Here is a 15,198-nt window from a genome sequence, read left to right on the forward strand (position 1 = left end):
CAATTAACCACTAAGAAGAATATATGCAGTGTATTATTTGTTGAAACTGTACTTCCGATTTGATTTGAAACTGTCTCACTGCTGTTTATCAATAAAACTTTGAAAAAAAAAAGACAAAAAAAAGAAAAACATACACACACAAACACACACTAGAGAATAGTAGGTATAATGACTGCAATAAGCAGCTGCCAACAAAGTTAAGCTAAAAGGAACTAAAAAAGCATGCACTGCCAGGCAAATTTAATGTTCTAAGAACAATGGATAGGACAATTCAGTAGGCACAAGATAAAAATCACTGCTTATAATGACATTGAAAAAAGTGGTTGTCTTTGGGTTTAATATGACAATTTGATGTACAAAGATAAATAATGGGCTGGGGAGATAGCTCAGTAGAATAAGCACTTTCCTGGCAAGCGCAGGGTCCTGAGTTCAATCTCCAGTACAAAAAAAAAAAAAAAAAAAAAAAAAAAAAAAAGATAAATAATTCCCAGTGATACTGACTACTTCTCATGATCAAGTAGGATTTATTGCCTCTGAATTTCAGATGGGTTAGTGTTTACTCAGCAACTTAAAAAACAACAAAAAACAGAACAGAAAAAACAAAAACAAAGCCTGGTGTGGTGGTGCATTTTTGTAACCCCTGAACTCAGGAGGCTGAGATAGGACCACTAGGAGCTGGAGGCCAACTTGACCTACACAGTGAACTCAAGGGCAGTCTGAAATATAAATTGAGACCCTATTTTTTTTTTTTAATAATTTTCAAAAATCAGTAAGTGTTTAAGCATCATTTTTTCCAAAGTATTATTGTATCAATAAAACAAGTCAGTTTTGTTGGTATTTTCTGAATGGGGAACTACAACCTTCCTAAACCTTATTAAGTTGCATTTGGCTGCTTGCTTCCTGCAAAGTATTTAAGAATGAAAGTCAAGTAGGCAATATTAATGAAAGGGAGGAATCTTTAATCTAAAAAACCTGTGAGAATGAATTTAGAGCACAAGTCCATAAGGCTGAGCTGTCAATCTCATTGTTCATAACTAAGAACATTTCAAACCTTTTAGTTACCAAAACCTCAGCTTATTCATTCGCTCATTCAAAATACATAACTCAAATATTTACTAGGTAGGACAATCTCATTTCTTTCAGGAATTGAAAAAGCAAGCCAAGGGAAAATTCTATTTCACAAGGCTTCTCAATTAGAATTTTAAGTGGAAACAAAGAAAGAGCTATTTTGTCCTCTGCTTCAACAATTTTGTACTTGAAAACTGTCACTCCACAAGTCTCTCAATAGCAAAGAGACATTACGTATTTGTTGAAATGTTCAAGTACCTTGTGTCTAAACAGGGCTAACAACAGAAGTCAAAGGTGAGTTTTAAGCATACATAACAAGTAGTAGTTTGTTTGGATGTCACCTTTCATAGAACCCAGTGCCACTGTCCAACATTACTTTAAAGCTCTTTGGCACAGGAAAAGGGTCCATCCGGCCATCCTTCCTTTCTTTGGTGGAACCAGGGATTGAACTCATGAATTTTCAATTATTTACATTAACAAACTTTGGCTGAACCACACTTCCACCACAATCTTAAAAAAGTTAAGTTCCACTAAAGCTATAACATTATAGACTGATGAGAAGTAAGTGTAATTCTTTTCTTAACTACCCTCTTGTGGAGAGTACTAAAGAGAAACGAAATTGTGAAAAGCAACTGGAAAGGAATAGCTAGATCTATTTTTTTTTTGAATTTTATTTATTTATTTATTTATTTATTTATTTATTTATTTGTGTGTGTGTGTGTGTGTGTGTGTGTGTGTGTGTGTGTGTGTGTGGCCAGCTCAGCCCACTAGGGGGAAGGACTGGCTGGCATGTGGTGCTGGGGGATTGAACCGCGGTCCCTGTGCTTTGTCAAGCTTGCTCCAAGTAGATGCTTCAGACCACTGAGCCATCTCACCAGCCCTAGATCCATTATTCTAGACAAGTAAGAGCTCAGTCAACGAGACACTCTGAAAAAATGTCAAACAGAAGTTTCCTTCCCTTTTCTCCGCCAAACCCTACAGTGGCTTTCGAATTAGAGAAAACAGAATCAGCAGGCTAAATTTCATATTTACTTCAATACTACATTTAAAAACCAAAGCAAAAAAATACTACTTTTTTTAAAAGCCAGGGGAGCTGGGAGTAATGGTGACTTCCTGTGATCCCGGCATGCTGTGTGGCTCAGGCAGAAGAACCACAAGTCTGAGCCCTGCTTGGGCCACATGGTGTCTTAGCGGGACTCTGTCTCAAAATAAATAAAAAAGACAAGGGCTGGGTGTGTAGCTCTGTGGGAATGTCCTAGGTTCAATCTCCAGTACCATGAGATAGCTAGATAGGCAGGTGGGCAGAGATGCCACGACTCACAGAGACAATTACTTCCTTCCTTTTTCTCCACCAAACCCTACAGTGGCTTTAGAATTAGAGAAAACAGTATCAGCAGGTTAAATTTCATATTTACTCTTCTTCTCCAGTTTTATAAAGACTGCTGCATCGGGGCCGAAAGGAATCTTTCCATCCTAGATACTAAGTAAGAGCCTTTCTAAACAGAGGTGAATAATGAGATGTGGACCACTGGTCTTAAGGATGAAAACAAGGCTAATGAATTCCATACCCTATCCTGAAGCAGCAAAGCGGAAAGGTGTGGAGTTAGGTTGGGAAGCCAGAGCGACACAGTTAGCAATCTCACACTCACCACAGAAGAGCTATGTTACTTTGAGCAAGTATGAGCTTCCAACTGCACACCTGAAAATGGGCAGAAGACTCATATGGAGCTTCTTACAGGTTGCTGAGAAATCAGACAAGCCAATGTTCATAAAGCACAGAGAACAGGGGCTAGCACATGGCTAACGCTACTGCCGTAACTCGCTGCTTCGTCCACTCCTTGTCTGGAGAGTGCGCTCTGATTTGAGATAATGAAAGGGGCTGTCTTCTGCCAAACCAGTTATTTGTTTGTTTGGGGGCAGGGCTAGTTAAGTGACAAGCACAAACAAAACTTTAGAAATTCAAGGGCCGGGAAGATGGCTCAATGGAATAAGTGCTTCCCTGGCAAGTGCAAGGGCCTGAGTTCAATCCCTGGTTCCACAAAAAAATAAAAAAATAAAAAAAATAAATTAGAAATTCAAACATTTATTTATTCTTTCAGCTGCAAACCTCTTCCCACCTTCAATGTACAAGGAAGGTTATTAGCAACCTTCTGAAAAACTATAGAATAAAAAATTAATTCTATGCTTGGGAGGCTGAAAACAGGAGGATCACCACAAGTCTGATCTGTATAGTGAGACCCTGTAGACCCTGTACTAAATATATTAAAAAAAAAAAAATTAATTCTATACAATCATTTTTCTTGTCTTTCCAGATCAAGTTGGTCTAAAGTAGTTTTGAATCACTTGTTGGAAAAGTTACTCTTTCCAAGTTCTGCCTCTGCTTATCAGACTCTTACTACCTTTATTTCATACAATTCAATTTCTTATACAGTGAAAAATTTTAATATACATCTCAGTTATTCTCTAATGTATTTTAAGTTACACTACAAAAACAGAGGATGAGCTGGGCGTGGTAGTGCATACCTATAATCCCAGCTCTCAGGAGGCTGAGGCAAGAGGTTTGAGGACACCCTTAGCTATAAGGTGAGTTTAAGATCAGTCTGAACTACGTAGCCAAGAACCTGATTAAAAAAATCCAAAACAGAACCAAAAACCTAGTAACACAAACAAAGAGGACAATGTTAAATCTTTTCCACTGTGCTCTACAGTTCTGCAGGTAGCACTTATCTGGATCACCGTTTGCGTGACTTGTCTTTATAGGTAGGCAGCACTTACTTTCCATCAGCCTCCAGTTATTGTCCTCCCTATGAAATGATCAGTGTTATGATTATGGCTTGAAATCATAAAACACAGCCAGAACACAACACCTATTTTCAAGGCACTGATAATACATTCTGTAGATCACATAAAAATTTAACAGAAAATTATTGTGGAATCCTTGAGGCAGTCTTGCTCTTTAGTTCAGGTTGGCTTTGAACTCACAAAGTAGCACAGGCTAGTCTCAAACTCACAGCAATCCTCCTGCCTCAGCCTCCCCAGTGCTGGAGTTGTAGGTGTGCACCATTACACCTAGTACTAAGTGTTAACATACTAAAATATTTTTAGATGAGGAACTTTTTTCTTTTTATGTATTTGGTACAGGATCTCACTACTCAGCTCAGATTCATAGTGATCCTCCTGTTAGCACTGGGATTACAGGCTTGCACCACCATGCCCAGACTCTGTGGTTAGCTCAGTGTGCCCCGCGGGTGGGGCTGGCCTTGGGCCAGCATTGAACCCTGATTCCTGCGCTTGCCAAAGCAGGCACTTAGTCTGCAGTGCTCTCTCCAGCCCCGCTGAGCTATCTTGCTGGCCCTTAAAATATTTTTAAATTCTACTTATGCAGGAAATATTCAGTGGTGATGCAAATGACTTGCTTTTTCTTTCAAAAATCTTTTCTCTCCTGTTACCCAATTCCCCCTGCTTACCTCACCAACGAGCATTTCATATATAAGCACTCCAAGGCCCCACCAATCTACGGCCCTTGTATAGGATGTTTCTGTTAATACTTCTGGGGCAAGAAATTCAGGAGTGCCACAAAAGGTGCTTGTTCTATCTCCATATCCCATTCCTGGAAAAGATACAATTTAAATTACTGTTAGGAAAGCAAAAGACATAGCATAAAAGTTAGAAGGCATTCTTTGGAAGCAAAATGAAAGTTTGGTGCATGGTGATCAAATGCAGATACACTACTGTATTTTGTCAAAAAATCTGGATTGCGTATTACAGATGAACTATAATAGGACATGGAAGTTTGACGTTGAAAAATTTGTAAAGACACACAGCAAGTTAAGTAGCTAAGCCAGGGCTCAGCCTTATGATTATATACCTAAAGCATGGTTTCTATACTTGTATTTTTTTTTTTTTTTTCATTTGCTTCCCCTTCCTTTTCTTCACTGTCTCCCTGTCCCCACACCCTGCTTCCAGACAGTGTTCCCGTGGAGCCTAGGCTGGCCTCAGGTAAGATCACTGTTTCGGCCTCCTGAATACAGGAATGACAGGGGTTTACCAACATTCCTGGTTTCTTCATGCTTTTTAAACTGAATTCTGAGTCAAATTTCCCTTGTTTATTGTTTACTTTTAAATGTATAGAAAACCTCCTTGAGGCAATCATATAATCTACATATTTTTTCCTTTTTAAAATATTAATAGTTCTCAGAAGGTAGAAGTTATTAGAACTACGTAATTTACTCTGCACAGTCCTAAAAGATTCAACTATTTGATAGTTAATACTTCCTTAGAATAATGACAGAATCATAATAAAAAGAGAATCTTATACTGAGATTTCTGGAATCCTAACTTGTATGTATCCACAGAATAAATTCTTTTTCTTTTTTTTTTTTTTTTTGTGGTAGCAGGGATTGAGCTTAGGACCTTGCACTTGCCAGGAAGGCGCTTATGCCGATGAGCTAGCTCCTTGGCCCCAGAGTAAATTCTTAATGTGATAATCAGGTTATATGACCAATCCAAAATGTCTTAATGAAGAATAAATTTAAAATTATCTTTCCACAGGTAAACTTACAAAACTACCAAATTACAAAGGACTATGTTAAAAACCCAATTACCTTCTTTGCAAAGACCAAAATCAGCAATTTTCACAAAGCCTTCTGTGTCTAGTAATAAGTTATCCAATTTCAAATCTCTGCTCAGATGAAAAAATGAAGAACAAAAAAGAAAACAAGAAAGTAAACAACACAGTAAATAAATCATTTCAATAGGAGCCCTACTTTTTCTTTCTTTCTGGTACAAGGGGCTGAACTCAGGACTTTGTGCTGGCCAGGCAGGCACTTATACTGCTAAGCTACATCCTTGGACTCCACTTTTCTTTTCTACAAGTAGGTTTTCTAAGTTACAATTTGAGATAGATTTATTTATTTAGGTATTTAGTACAGGGTCTATAGGGTCTCACTGCAAATTGCACTCATAGTGATTCTTCTGTTTTCAGCCTCCCAAGTGCTGGGATTATAGGTGTGCACCACCACACCCAGTCTCAACTGCAGGGCTGGCACAGCAGGACAGGGATTGAACCCTGGCCACTGTGCTCTGCCTAAGTAGGTGCTTTAGTCCACTGAGCTACTTGGCTGGCCCTTACAATCTGATATTTATTTTTTGCGGAACCAGGGATCGAACTCAGACCCTTGTACTTGCCAGGGAAGCACTTATTCCACTGATACATTTCCCTGGCCCTACGTTGGAATAACACAATGAGATTTAAATGCTGTATCAGAAACATTTAATTTTCTTCCTATTATCAAGTCTTTTGCTCTATATACTGGTTTCTAAGTACTTTTACTTCTGGTAATAGAACAGGAAGAATTGTATTTTATTATTATTATTTTTTTTTGGTGGAACCAGGGATCGAACTCAGGTCCTTGAACTTGCCAAGGAAGTGCTTATTCCACTGAGCCATCTCCCCGGCCCCTAAGAATTGTATTTTAAAAGGAATATTTTCTCTTTTTAGATAAACATTTTCATCTACCTTTACACCATTGTAGTAGAGCTAATCTTGTAAGAGAATGATTCAAAAGTCACATAAAGAAGTTAACTGATAACAAATTAAACAAAAAAACATTTTATCTTTTAATCCTTACCCTCAAACACTGCTGAAGTTCTGCTGCAGCAGTGCTCATGGCCTTCTCATTCTGAGTATTTCCCATGATTTGCTTGGTTTTGAGCGGTATTATTTAATCTAATAATCTGTGTGGTCTACCACAGTGCTACTCAAAGTGTGGCCCAGGGGCCGGGGAGATGGCTCAGTAGGATAAGCGCTTGACTGGCAAATGCAAGGATCTGAGTTCAATCCCCGGTTCCGCAAAGAAAGAAAGAAAAAAAAAAAAAAAAAAAGTGTGGCCCAGACACTAGCTGCTGGAATATGAACTACTGCTAGTGGCTTGCAATCTGATCAGGAACATGTACTAGTACCAAAAACTAGTTGTCACCTACACACTGTTTCATTTGGATGGCAGCAAGAACTTTCTTTCCGTGACACTACAGATCAAACCTTATTCTACTCCTCCTCAGCTCTACCACTGAGCTTTACCTCTGTTCTCTTAAACATCTTAATGAAAGAAGCCTCTGGGACAAGCCACTTATCTGAGCATGGGCACACGATAGCAGCAGTACTGATCTACAGAGGTTTTCTACAGTGGCTTAGCTGAATGCAAAATGTTCACTAGGATGAACACTGTCGGTGAACTGCATCATGACAGGCCAATTCATAATTTTACTGTTTTAATTAGGCAATGGCAGAGGATCTGGAACCAAGAAGTTTATCATATCATTTCTGTGTTGATCATATATCTTGCAAATTAAGAGTTTGACTTGTTTCTTGAAGGAGAAAATTAAGCTGGCTAAACATAAAATATCCTTCTTAAACATCTTTAAGTCTAATTCAAATCAAAGTCAAGTGATTAGGAGGAAAAGAATTTTTCACTTACCTATAAACAATTTTGTGTTCATGTAAATATTGCAACCCAAGAACCACACATGCAGCATAAAATCTGTTTGAAGAATTAAATCAAAAGTTTAATAAACTTCATTGTTGTTGAATACTAGCTTGTATTTTTATGCTTCAAAGCAAAGCTCCAGGGTAAGCTGATTTTACTGGTCTTTATTTAGCCCTTACTATGTACAAAACATCACAGTAGATATAAGGGATGAGATGAAAAAATGAAAAGGTATAGTTGACAATGGCAGCTGCTGATTTTGCCTGGTGGAGCTACTGTGGACCCAGAGAGGTCATCTGATCTAGTTCTAAAGGATTATAGTGTGTCATAAGGCTGAAAAGGACAGAGTGACAAGTTCCTGGAGAAGGAAGCAGGGCAGAGAATACAGTACAGGAAGCTCCCAATTACAGTGAGATAATTTATAATGAGTTTGCTGTGGTTAGAATAAAGGATGGGTATTCATGGAGAAGTAGACATTAGGTTGAAAAGACAGTCTTGACAAAAGGATCCTGAATGCCCTTTATGGATAATGAAATTTCTTCTTTGTTGTTGTTGTTGCTTGAGACAAGGCCTCACTTTGTAACTCAGGTCGGCCTTGAACTCCCTATGTAGCCCAGGTGGGCCTCTGGTGATCCTCCTGCCTCTGTCCCCTGAGTGTTGGGATTATAGGCATGTGCCACCATGTTCAGCTACTTTTTCTTTTTTTCATAGTTTAAATATTCTTTAAATAATTGCATTAATACCACAGCTCCTCTTGAGGCTTCCTCTTTCTTTCAGATCACACATTTTCACCTAAATATCAGCTTCTCTTTGTGAAAGAAACCATTTTAATCAAGAGGGTAACAATCGTATTTACATTAGGGCATTTTCTGGACAGCGGTGTGGAGGCCAGAGCAGATGTATACAGAGAACCAGAGAGAAAAAGACACAGACTCTTGTGGTAGCGCAGCTGAATAGCAAACACACTCACTCTAGAGGCAACAAAGATTAACAGACAGATTCAAGAGCAATTTTAAATTGGCACGACAGCACATGGTGTCTTACAAGCTGTACAGGATGAAGCTGTGAGAAGAACTAAAGAGGACTCTTAAGGTCTCTATCTTAGTGAAATTAACAGGTAAAGAATACAAAAGTTGTCAACGTGTTTTGGGGAAAATAAATAAATTTGGCTTAGGTATTTTGACTTTGAATTCCCTACAGTGAAGATGATACATAGATTTGGAGCTGAGGAAAATTTGGGCCTAGATAAATGTTAACTTTTAAATTTTTTTGCTGTACTGGGGATTGAAAGTAGGGCCTTTTTATTAAGAAACATCTCTAGACCATTTTTATATTTTGTTTTGAGAGAAAGTCTTGCTGAGTTACTTAGTTGCCTTCAGGTTGAGCTCAAATTTGTGATTTTATTACCTTAGTCTTCCAGTGAGCTGGGGTTACAGGCACGTACCACCACACCCAGCTTAGAATATTAACTCACCAGGCATGGAGACATGTTTGTCTTTTTCAATTTTTATCACAAATGTATCAGCATAATGTCTGAACTATAACAAGTTTATTAAATGAAGAGGAAGAGAATGAATGCATTTTAAAATGCAAATCTATAAGCACATAGCAAAATTAATTTTTAATAATACAATAAAAAATTCTTTATAAAATACACATAATGCTCACTTCCCCTAGATTAGAACGTTTCACTGATCTATCGATCTATCCATTGATCTCACCCCATTGATCTCTACTGTTACCCTTAGAGATAAATACCCTGTGAGTTTAGTGTTCCTTCAAACTTTTAGACTACATTAATACTTACATGTAAATATATTTTGCTTTTACTTATTTTATAAAAATGATAGAATTTCAAAGAAAAAAATCAAATTATTTAAAAATGTGTTTAATATACGTCATCTTATATTGTCTATTTTTATTTTCACTAGCATTATTTTTGATACCGGCTTTGCTACTGGTTGGCCTGAAACTTTCTATGTAGCCCAGGATGGAGGTAAACAGGCAACAATCTTATTTTAGCCTCTTTACAGCTGGGATTATAGCCATATGCTACTATGACTTGCAGCTTATCAGTTAAAGAAATAATATGAAGTTAAAATAAACATGATTTGGGTTGGTGAGATAGTGCAGCAGACAAAGTGCCCATTCAGGCAAGAGCAGAGACTGAGGGTCGATCCCCCGCACCACAGGAGGTGCTGGCCCTCCTCCCAGGTGTGCCAAGCTGGCCACTGAGACTGGGCGTGGTGGCGCATGCCTGTAATCCCAGTATTGGGGAGGCTGAAAAAAGGAGGATCATTACGAATCTGTTGTACAGTGAGACTGTACCAATTAATTAAAAAAAATACAATAAGAATGATTAAAAAATTGCTCAAGATAGTTATCTGTAAACAATTTTTGGTGGCAGAAAATACTGTAACAACTATACAAATATTTTGACTTTTCTCTTTGTAAATAGATTGTGCTGGTTATAGTCAAGAAATCACGGGGTTTATTATCTAATATATATATTCCACCAAAAGTTTAGTATGTGGGCTGGCCAAACAGCTCAGCGGATTAAAGTGCCTGCTTAGGCAGAGTGCAGCAGCTGGGTTCAATCCCCAGCATGCCATGCCAGCCCTACCCCCAGGGTGTGTTGAGGGGGTGATTAAGACTGGGCATGGTGGTTATGCGCCTGTAACTGCAGCTCTTGGGAGGCGGAACACAGGAGAATCACTGCAAGTCCGATCTACATAGCGAGACCCTGTACTAAAATTAAAAAAAAAAAAAAAGAGCTTAGTATCTGTCAGGTATTTTCATTCATTCATCAATACAATCTTCAAATTAAGCCTTAGGAAAAATACTTCAGTGAGAAAACAGCAAAGCTAGGAATTAAACTACTTGACTCATAGTTTCAGTCAATATCCATCCAGGCTGCTTTAGATGTGGAAGGCCCTCCTTCAGTGCTTCACAGTGGCACCTACGCCTTCCTTGAGTGAGGGGGTCAGATGACAAAAGCATTAAAAATAAATAAGGTGACTTTAGGTAGACATAAAGCAGTATAAAAATAGAATATAGTAGAGTGATCTGACTTCAGGTTAGTGATGTGGTGTTTTAGACAGAGTACTCAGGAGAAGGCTTTTAATGAAAGAACATGCAAGCTGGGACCTTAGGACGTAGAACAATTAGATTCAGAGTACTGTGATGCAGTACTGTACATTTACATTTCAGTGGGCTGGCTTCATTCATGTATAATTTATTCCCAACAAAATAATAGTTCTGGAAGGCAGAACTGTATTTTATTTCTTTAAAACAAAACAAAAAACCAAACCAAACATAAAACAAAAATAAATTTACATGGCAGTTAGAGCAAATATCCTCCTTTAGTTTTCTAAATATTCAGGGAATTGATTATTAGTAGCCTTCTTACTTTCTGAATTTCGTTAGAATGCTCTTCTGAATGTTTTACAACCCATGAAAACTAATCCCTACTTCTTCACCTTTCTTCAAGGTTGCAACAGTACTACTACTGCCCGTTCTGCAGACTTCTAATAGTTATTATAAAAACCCAATAAAGGTGGGAAAGTGTGACATAAATGTCAGGTGCTAAGTCATTAGAAGACAAAAATTCAGGAGTAAAACCAATAAAAATGCTACTGAATTTGTTTTTGTGATCTGGGTATATATTCTGGAGATACAGGTGGTGAAACTTGATGATGCTGTAAGTAGGAAAAAGATAATCAAGAATGATTCCTTGGCCAGGAGCGATGGCAAATGCATGCCCGTAATCTCAGCTACCTGGAAGGCTTAAGTGAGAAGGACCAAGTGCAAGGGCAGTTTGTACTTAGTTAGGGTCTTGTACCAAAACAAAAATAAAAAAGGATGAGGATGTAGCTCTGTGATCTCTGGGTTCAATCTTTCGTATAAGCAAACTCAACAAAGTGAAGCTCCCTGCATCTGTCTTCAACAACAGGTCAATGCTCCTGCTATTCAACAAGACAAGGAAGAAGGGCAGTAGTAGGTCTGGGAGGGGAGGTACTGTAGAAAGGGGGTGGGAAAACCAGGAGTTCAGTTTATGATGCTAGTGAGATGCTTTTTAGTCTCAGAAATGGGAAAATTGGCCCTGAGCTGAATACTACTATAGTTAGAGGGGGAGGGAAGAGGTCAGGACTGTAGGACTAAATCTGACAAAACCAGCATTTGGAGTTACAGCTATTAAAATCAGGATAATAGGGGAAATACACAAACTGTAAATGCACATATAATCTCAACTATTCAGTATTGCTGATTTTTATATACTTGAATAAGCAGAATTTTAATATACTACTGAAATAAAGCTACAACAAAAGTTTATAGTGAAAAAGCCTATGAATATTGGAGGTATTATGTATACAGCATCAACATCCCTAAAACCAAAATCTGAAATATGAGATGTTCCAAAATCTGAAATTTTTGAGCACCAATACAAAACTGAGTTTTGGATTTTGGAGCATTTCAGATTTTTGGATTAGGGAGGCTCAGCTATGCAAGCATTTTAGAATATGAAAAATCCCCAAATGGGGATTTGCTTGGGGCACTATTGGCCCCAAGTATTTCAGGCAAGGGACATTCAACCTGTACCAGTTTCCTTTATATTTCTTTCAGAGATTTTATAAAGTTCAACGAGGTGGGTACTCAACATATGTAAATATATATACCCTTGCCTCAGCCTCCCAAGTGCCTGGACTACAGGTCTGTGCCACAATGTCCGGTTTACAATTTGTTACTAAAATTGTGGTCCTGTATATAATTTCCTGGGGAGAACATCTGATAGAAAAACCTCTAAAACAAACATACGTTGGTTATCTACATTACTAAGTATGATTTGGGATATCTATGAAATTTTCAAAGTGGACAACATTGGAAATAAATACAAAAGGTATCTAGCAAAAAAGCAAGAAATTCTACTATTTCTTATTATGATCTATTTTCCATTAGGAAAAGACATCTAAGATTCACAGCGAGTGCTTTCTCTATCCCAAAAGAAATCAGTCATGGAAAAACTCAGACAAAAGTCGAAAGCATACTCACACAGCTCTTGGTTCAGAAAAGACATCAGTATGAATGTGCATCATTAGGTCCCCACCGGCAGCATATTCCATTACAAAGCAAACATGCTCTTTGGTTTGGAAACATGCAAAAAGGTTCACCAAAAAGGGATGCCTTACACTATTCACAGTTTCAAAAATTCTTTTTTCGCACATCAGGCTATAAGAGAAAACATTTAAAAATGAATAGAAACTTTAAAAAAAATTAGCCAGAAATAACATGCTTTAAAAATTACTAAAACAAATTTTTTAGTTATTGTAACTTTAGAAACCATAAAATATTTGCTATATGTGCTATGAAACTGTTCTATTTATGTAATTAAAATGAAAAGTACAATATAACTTGTACAACCTAGAGATTAGTGTTCACATGGACAGTATCAAAAGACGGTTATTTGCTATAGTCTTTATTTTTTGAGACATTTCATCAGAAATTAGAGAATTTAGCAACCTGAAATATTTATGAAATTTACAATTTGTGGCCAAAGTAATTTCAAGTAATGTACTCACAATTTATAAGCTAGTCAACTTTTTAATATAAAATATGAAATTGAGAGGTATAAATCTTTTGTGGAAAACAAGGCTATGTAGAGAATTCTACAACATGTTTCAATGAACTTCCCTGAACAATGTAATTTTTCTGTATCATAAAAAAATCTCTGTAATCACAAATTTCTCCTGTAAGAACTAAGATAGGTCATTAAAAAGAACAGTAGTTAAACTTACTAATATGAAGTGTTAACTTAGCCTTACTAACAAAATAAAAAAGGAAAAACACCTTTTTTAAAAAAAGAATGTACATTAAACTGCAAAGTAGAAAAAAAGTAAGTTAAATGTATTTCCAATAAAAATGGAATTAATCTTATTTTTAGTACTTGCTCAAACTAATGACCTGCAGACATCCATTTGTTATATGTATGTTCTAATATTCCCAACCCTATTCTGCAGTGTTGAAGATGAGCTGATGTAAAGTGAGTGAGGCCTACAATAATGTGAGTGGCAAGAGATGGGACTTGGACAGTGTTCAATCAGCGTGGACAGACTGAGTACAACCTTAGTACATAAACTGCTTTGGTTTTAATATAATTTATGCTCATTTAAAATGAGGTTGGGGGCTGGGGAGATAGTTCAGTAGAATAAGCACTTGCCTGGCAAGCACAGGGTCCTGAGTTCAATCCCAGGTTGAGTCAGAATATTCTACACTCTATGCAATGACAGAAAATAGAAGCTGAAAAATAAAAGCACTAGCCTGGCATGTGGTACCCACCTGTAATCCAGCACTCAGGAGGCTGAGACAGGAGGATCACCATGAGTTCAGGGCCAGCCTGAGCTATACAGTGAGCTTCAAAATGAGCCTGAACTATATCCTGAGAACCTGTCTCAAAAAACTACCTACCTACTTACAGCATTAGACAAAACTTAAAAAGAAATAGAAATGTTAATTTTTGGCTCCAGTCTTAAAAATAAAGCCAGAAAAATACGATTATTTCATGTTAACTTTAAGGTTTTACTACATCTAAGAGAAAAACAAGAAAAAATTCAATTAAAAAATTCAATTTAAAACATAGACAAGCATCTATTTAGAATATGTATTACTTCCAAGTATGAATAAGAAAATGTATCTAATTATAAATAAGCAGAAAACTGCACTGAAATTACTCCTTTCTCCTACCTTCCTCAAATTTTTCTAAGGGTTTTATTTTTTACTCTTTCTACTTATCAATTTTGTGTCAGTTGTACTTGAGCTTATTCTATTTTCATGGTACTGAAAAATTCAATGGTTTGCAACTGAAGTTAAATAAAATAAGGGTCATTCGTTAGGCTGGATCCACTTTCTGCTGCGGTAAGGCCCAACTTCCTAGCTGAAGCTTCATCCTGTGTACTTTATTTAATGTTAGGTCTAGGTTTCATTAGAAAGTGTTCCCTATCTATAAAAACTTGGCACAAAGTAGTTAACAATGTAGCAGAAAGCTATAGAAATAACCAGGAATAACAGCAGTGCACACCGAATATTCTCTATGTAAAATACAACCATAGTCATTTCACATTTCGTAATAATTAACATATATATGTATCTATATATCTATACATATCTATATAATGAGATATTTTGGGGATGGGGACCCAACTGTAAACACAAAATTAATTTGTTTCATGTACATAATCTGAAGGTAATTTTATAACACTATTTTAAATAGTTTTGTACATGGAACGATTTTGTTTGGAGCTATTAGGTTTTGCAGTATGATGTCCATGCTGAAAAATTTAAGAGGATTTTAGGTTTCATATTAGGGACACTAAACCTCTAACCAATTTCCTACTTTTTTTGGAAACTAGTTTATCATTAGAAATGCAGAATAAAGCAAATACTGTACGATTTCAGAAAAGAAAATCTTCTGATCCTTCTGTTATTGCCAAGGATAAGTAAATTGAAGATAGGATCAAAGATTTGCTTTGATCTGTTTATGGACCATAAGAACATACTTTCAAGCATGTAATATGGTGCTCTGAATATTTTATAAATAGCTGGCAAAATCCTAATCCTAGATAACAAACATTTATTTTCACGTATCTGAAGA

General features: G+C 36.9%; 1 protein-coding gene across 1 annotated transcript in view; it reads right to left on the reverse strand.

Annotated features, from left to right (window-relative positions):
• Pkn2 (protein kinase N2) overlaps positions 1 to 15,198 on the reverse strand; it is a 128,861-nt gene that overhangs the window by 5,337 nt on the left and 108,326 nt on the right. The window contains 4 exon segments of the mRNA XM_023724333.1: positions 4,536 to 4,678; positions 5,673 to 5,749; positions 7,545 to 7,607; positions 12,603 to 12,779. Of these exon segments, the coding sequence (XP_023580101.1) occupies positions 4,536 to 4,678; positions 5,673 to 5,749; positions 7,545 to 7,607; positions 12,603 to 12,779 (460 nt within the window).

The sequence above is a fragment of the Octodon degus genome, unplaced genomic scaffold (assembly GCF_000260255.1).
Source record: "Octodon degus isolate 3935 unplaced genomic scaffold, OctDeg1.0 scaffold00109, whole genome shotgun sequence".
Classification (NCBI taxonomy): domain Eukaryota; kingdom Metazoa; phylum Chordata; class Mammalia; order Rodentia; family Octodontidae; genus Octodon; species Octodon degus.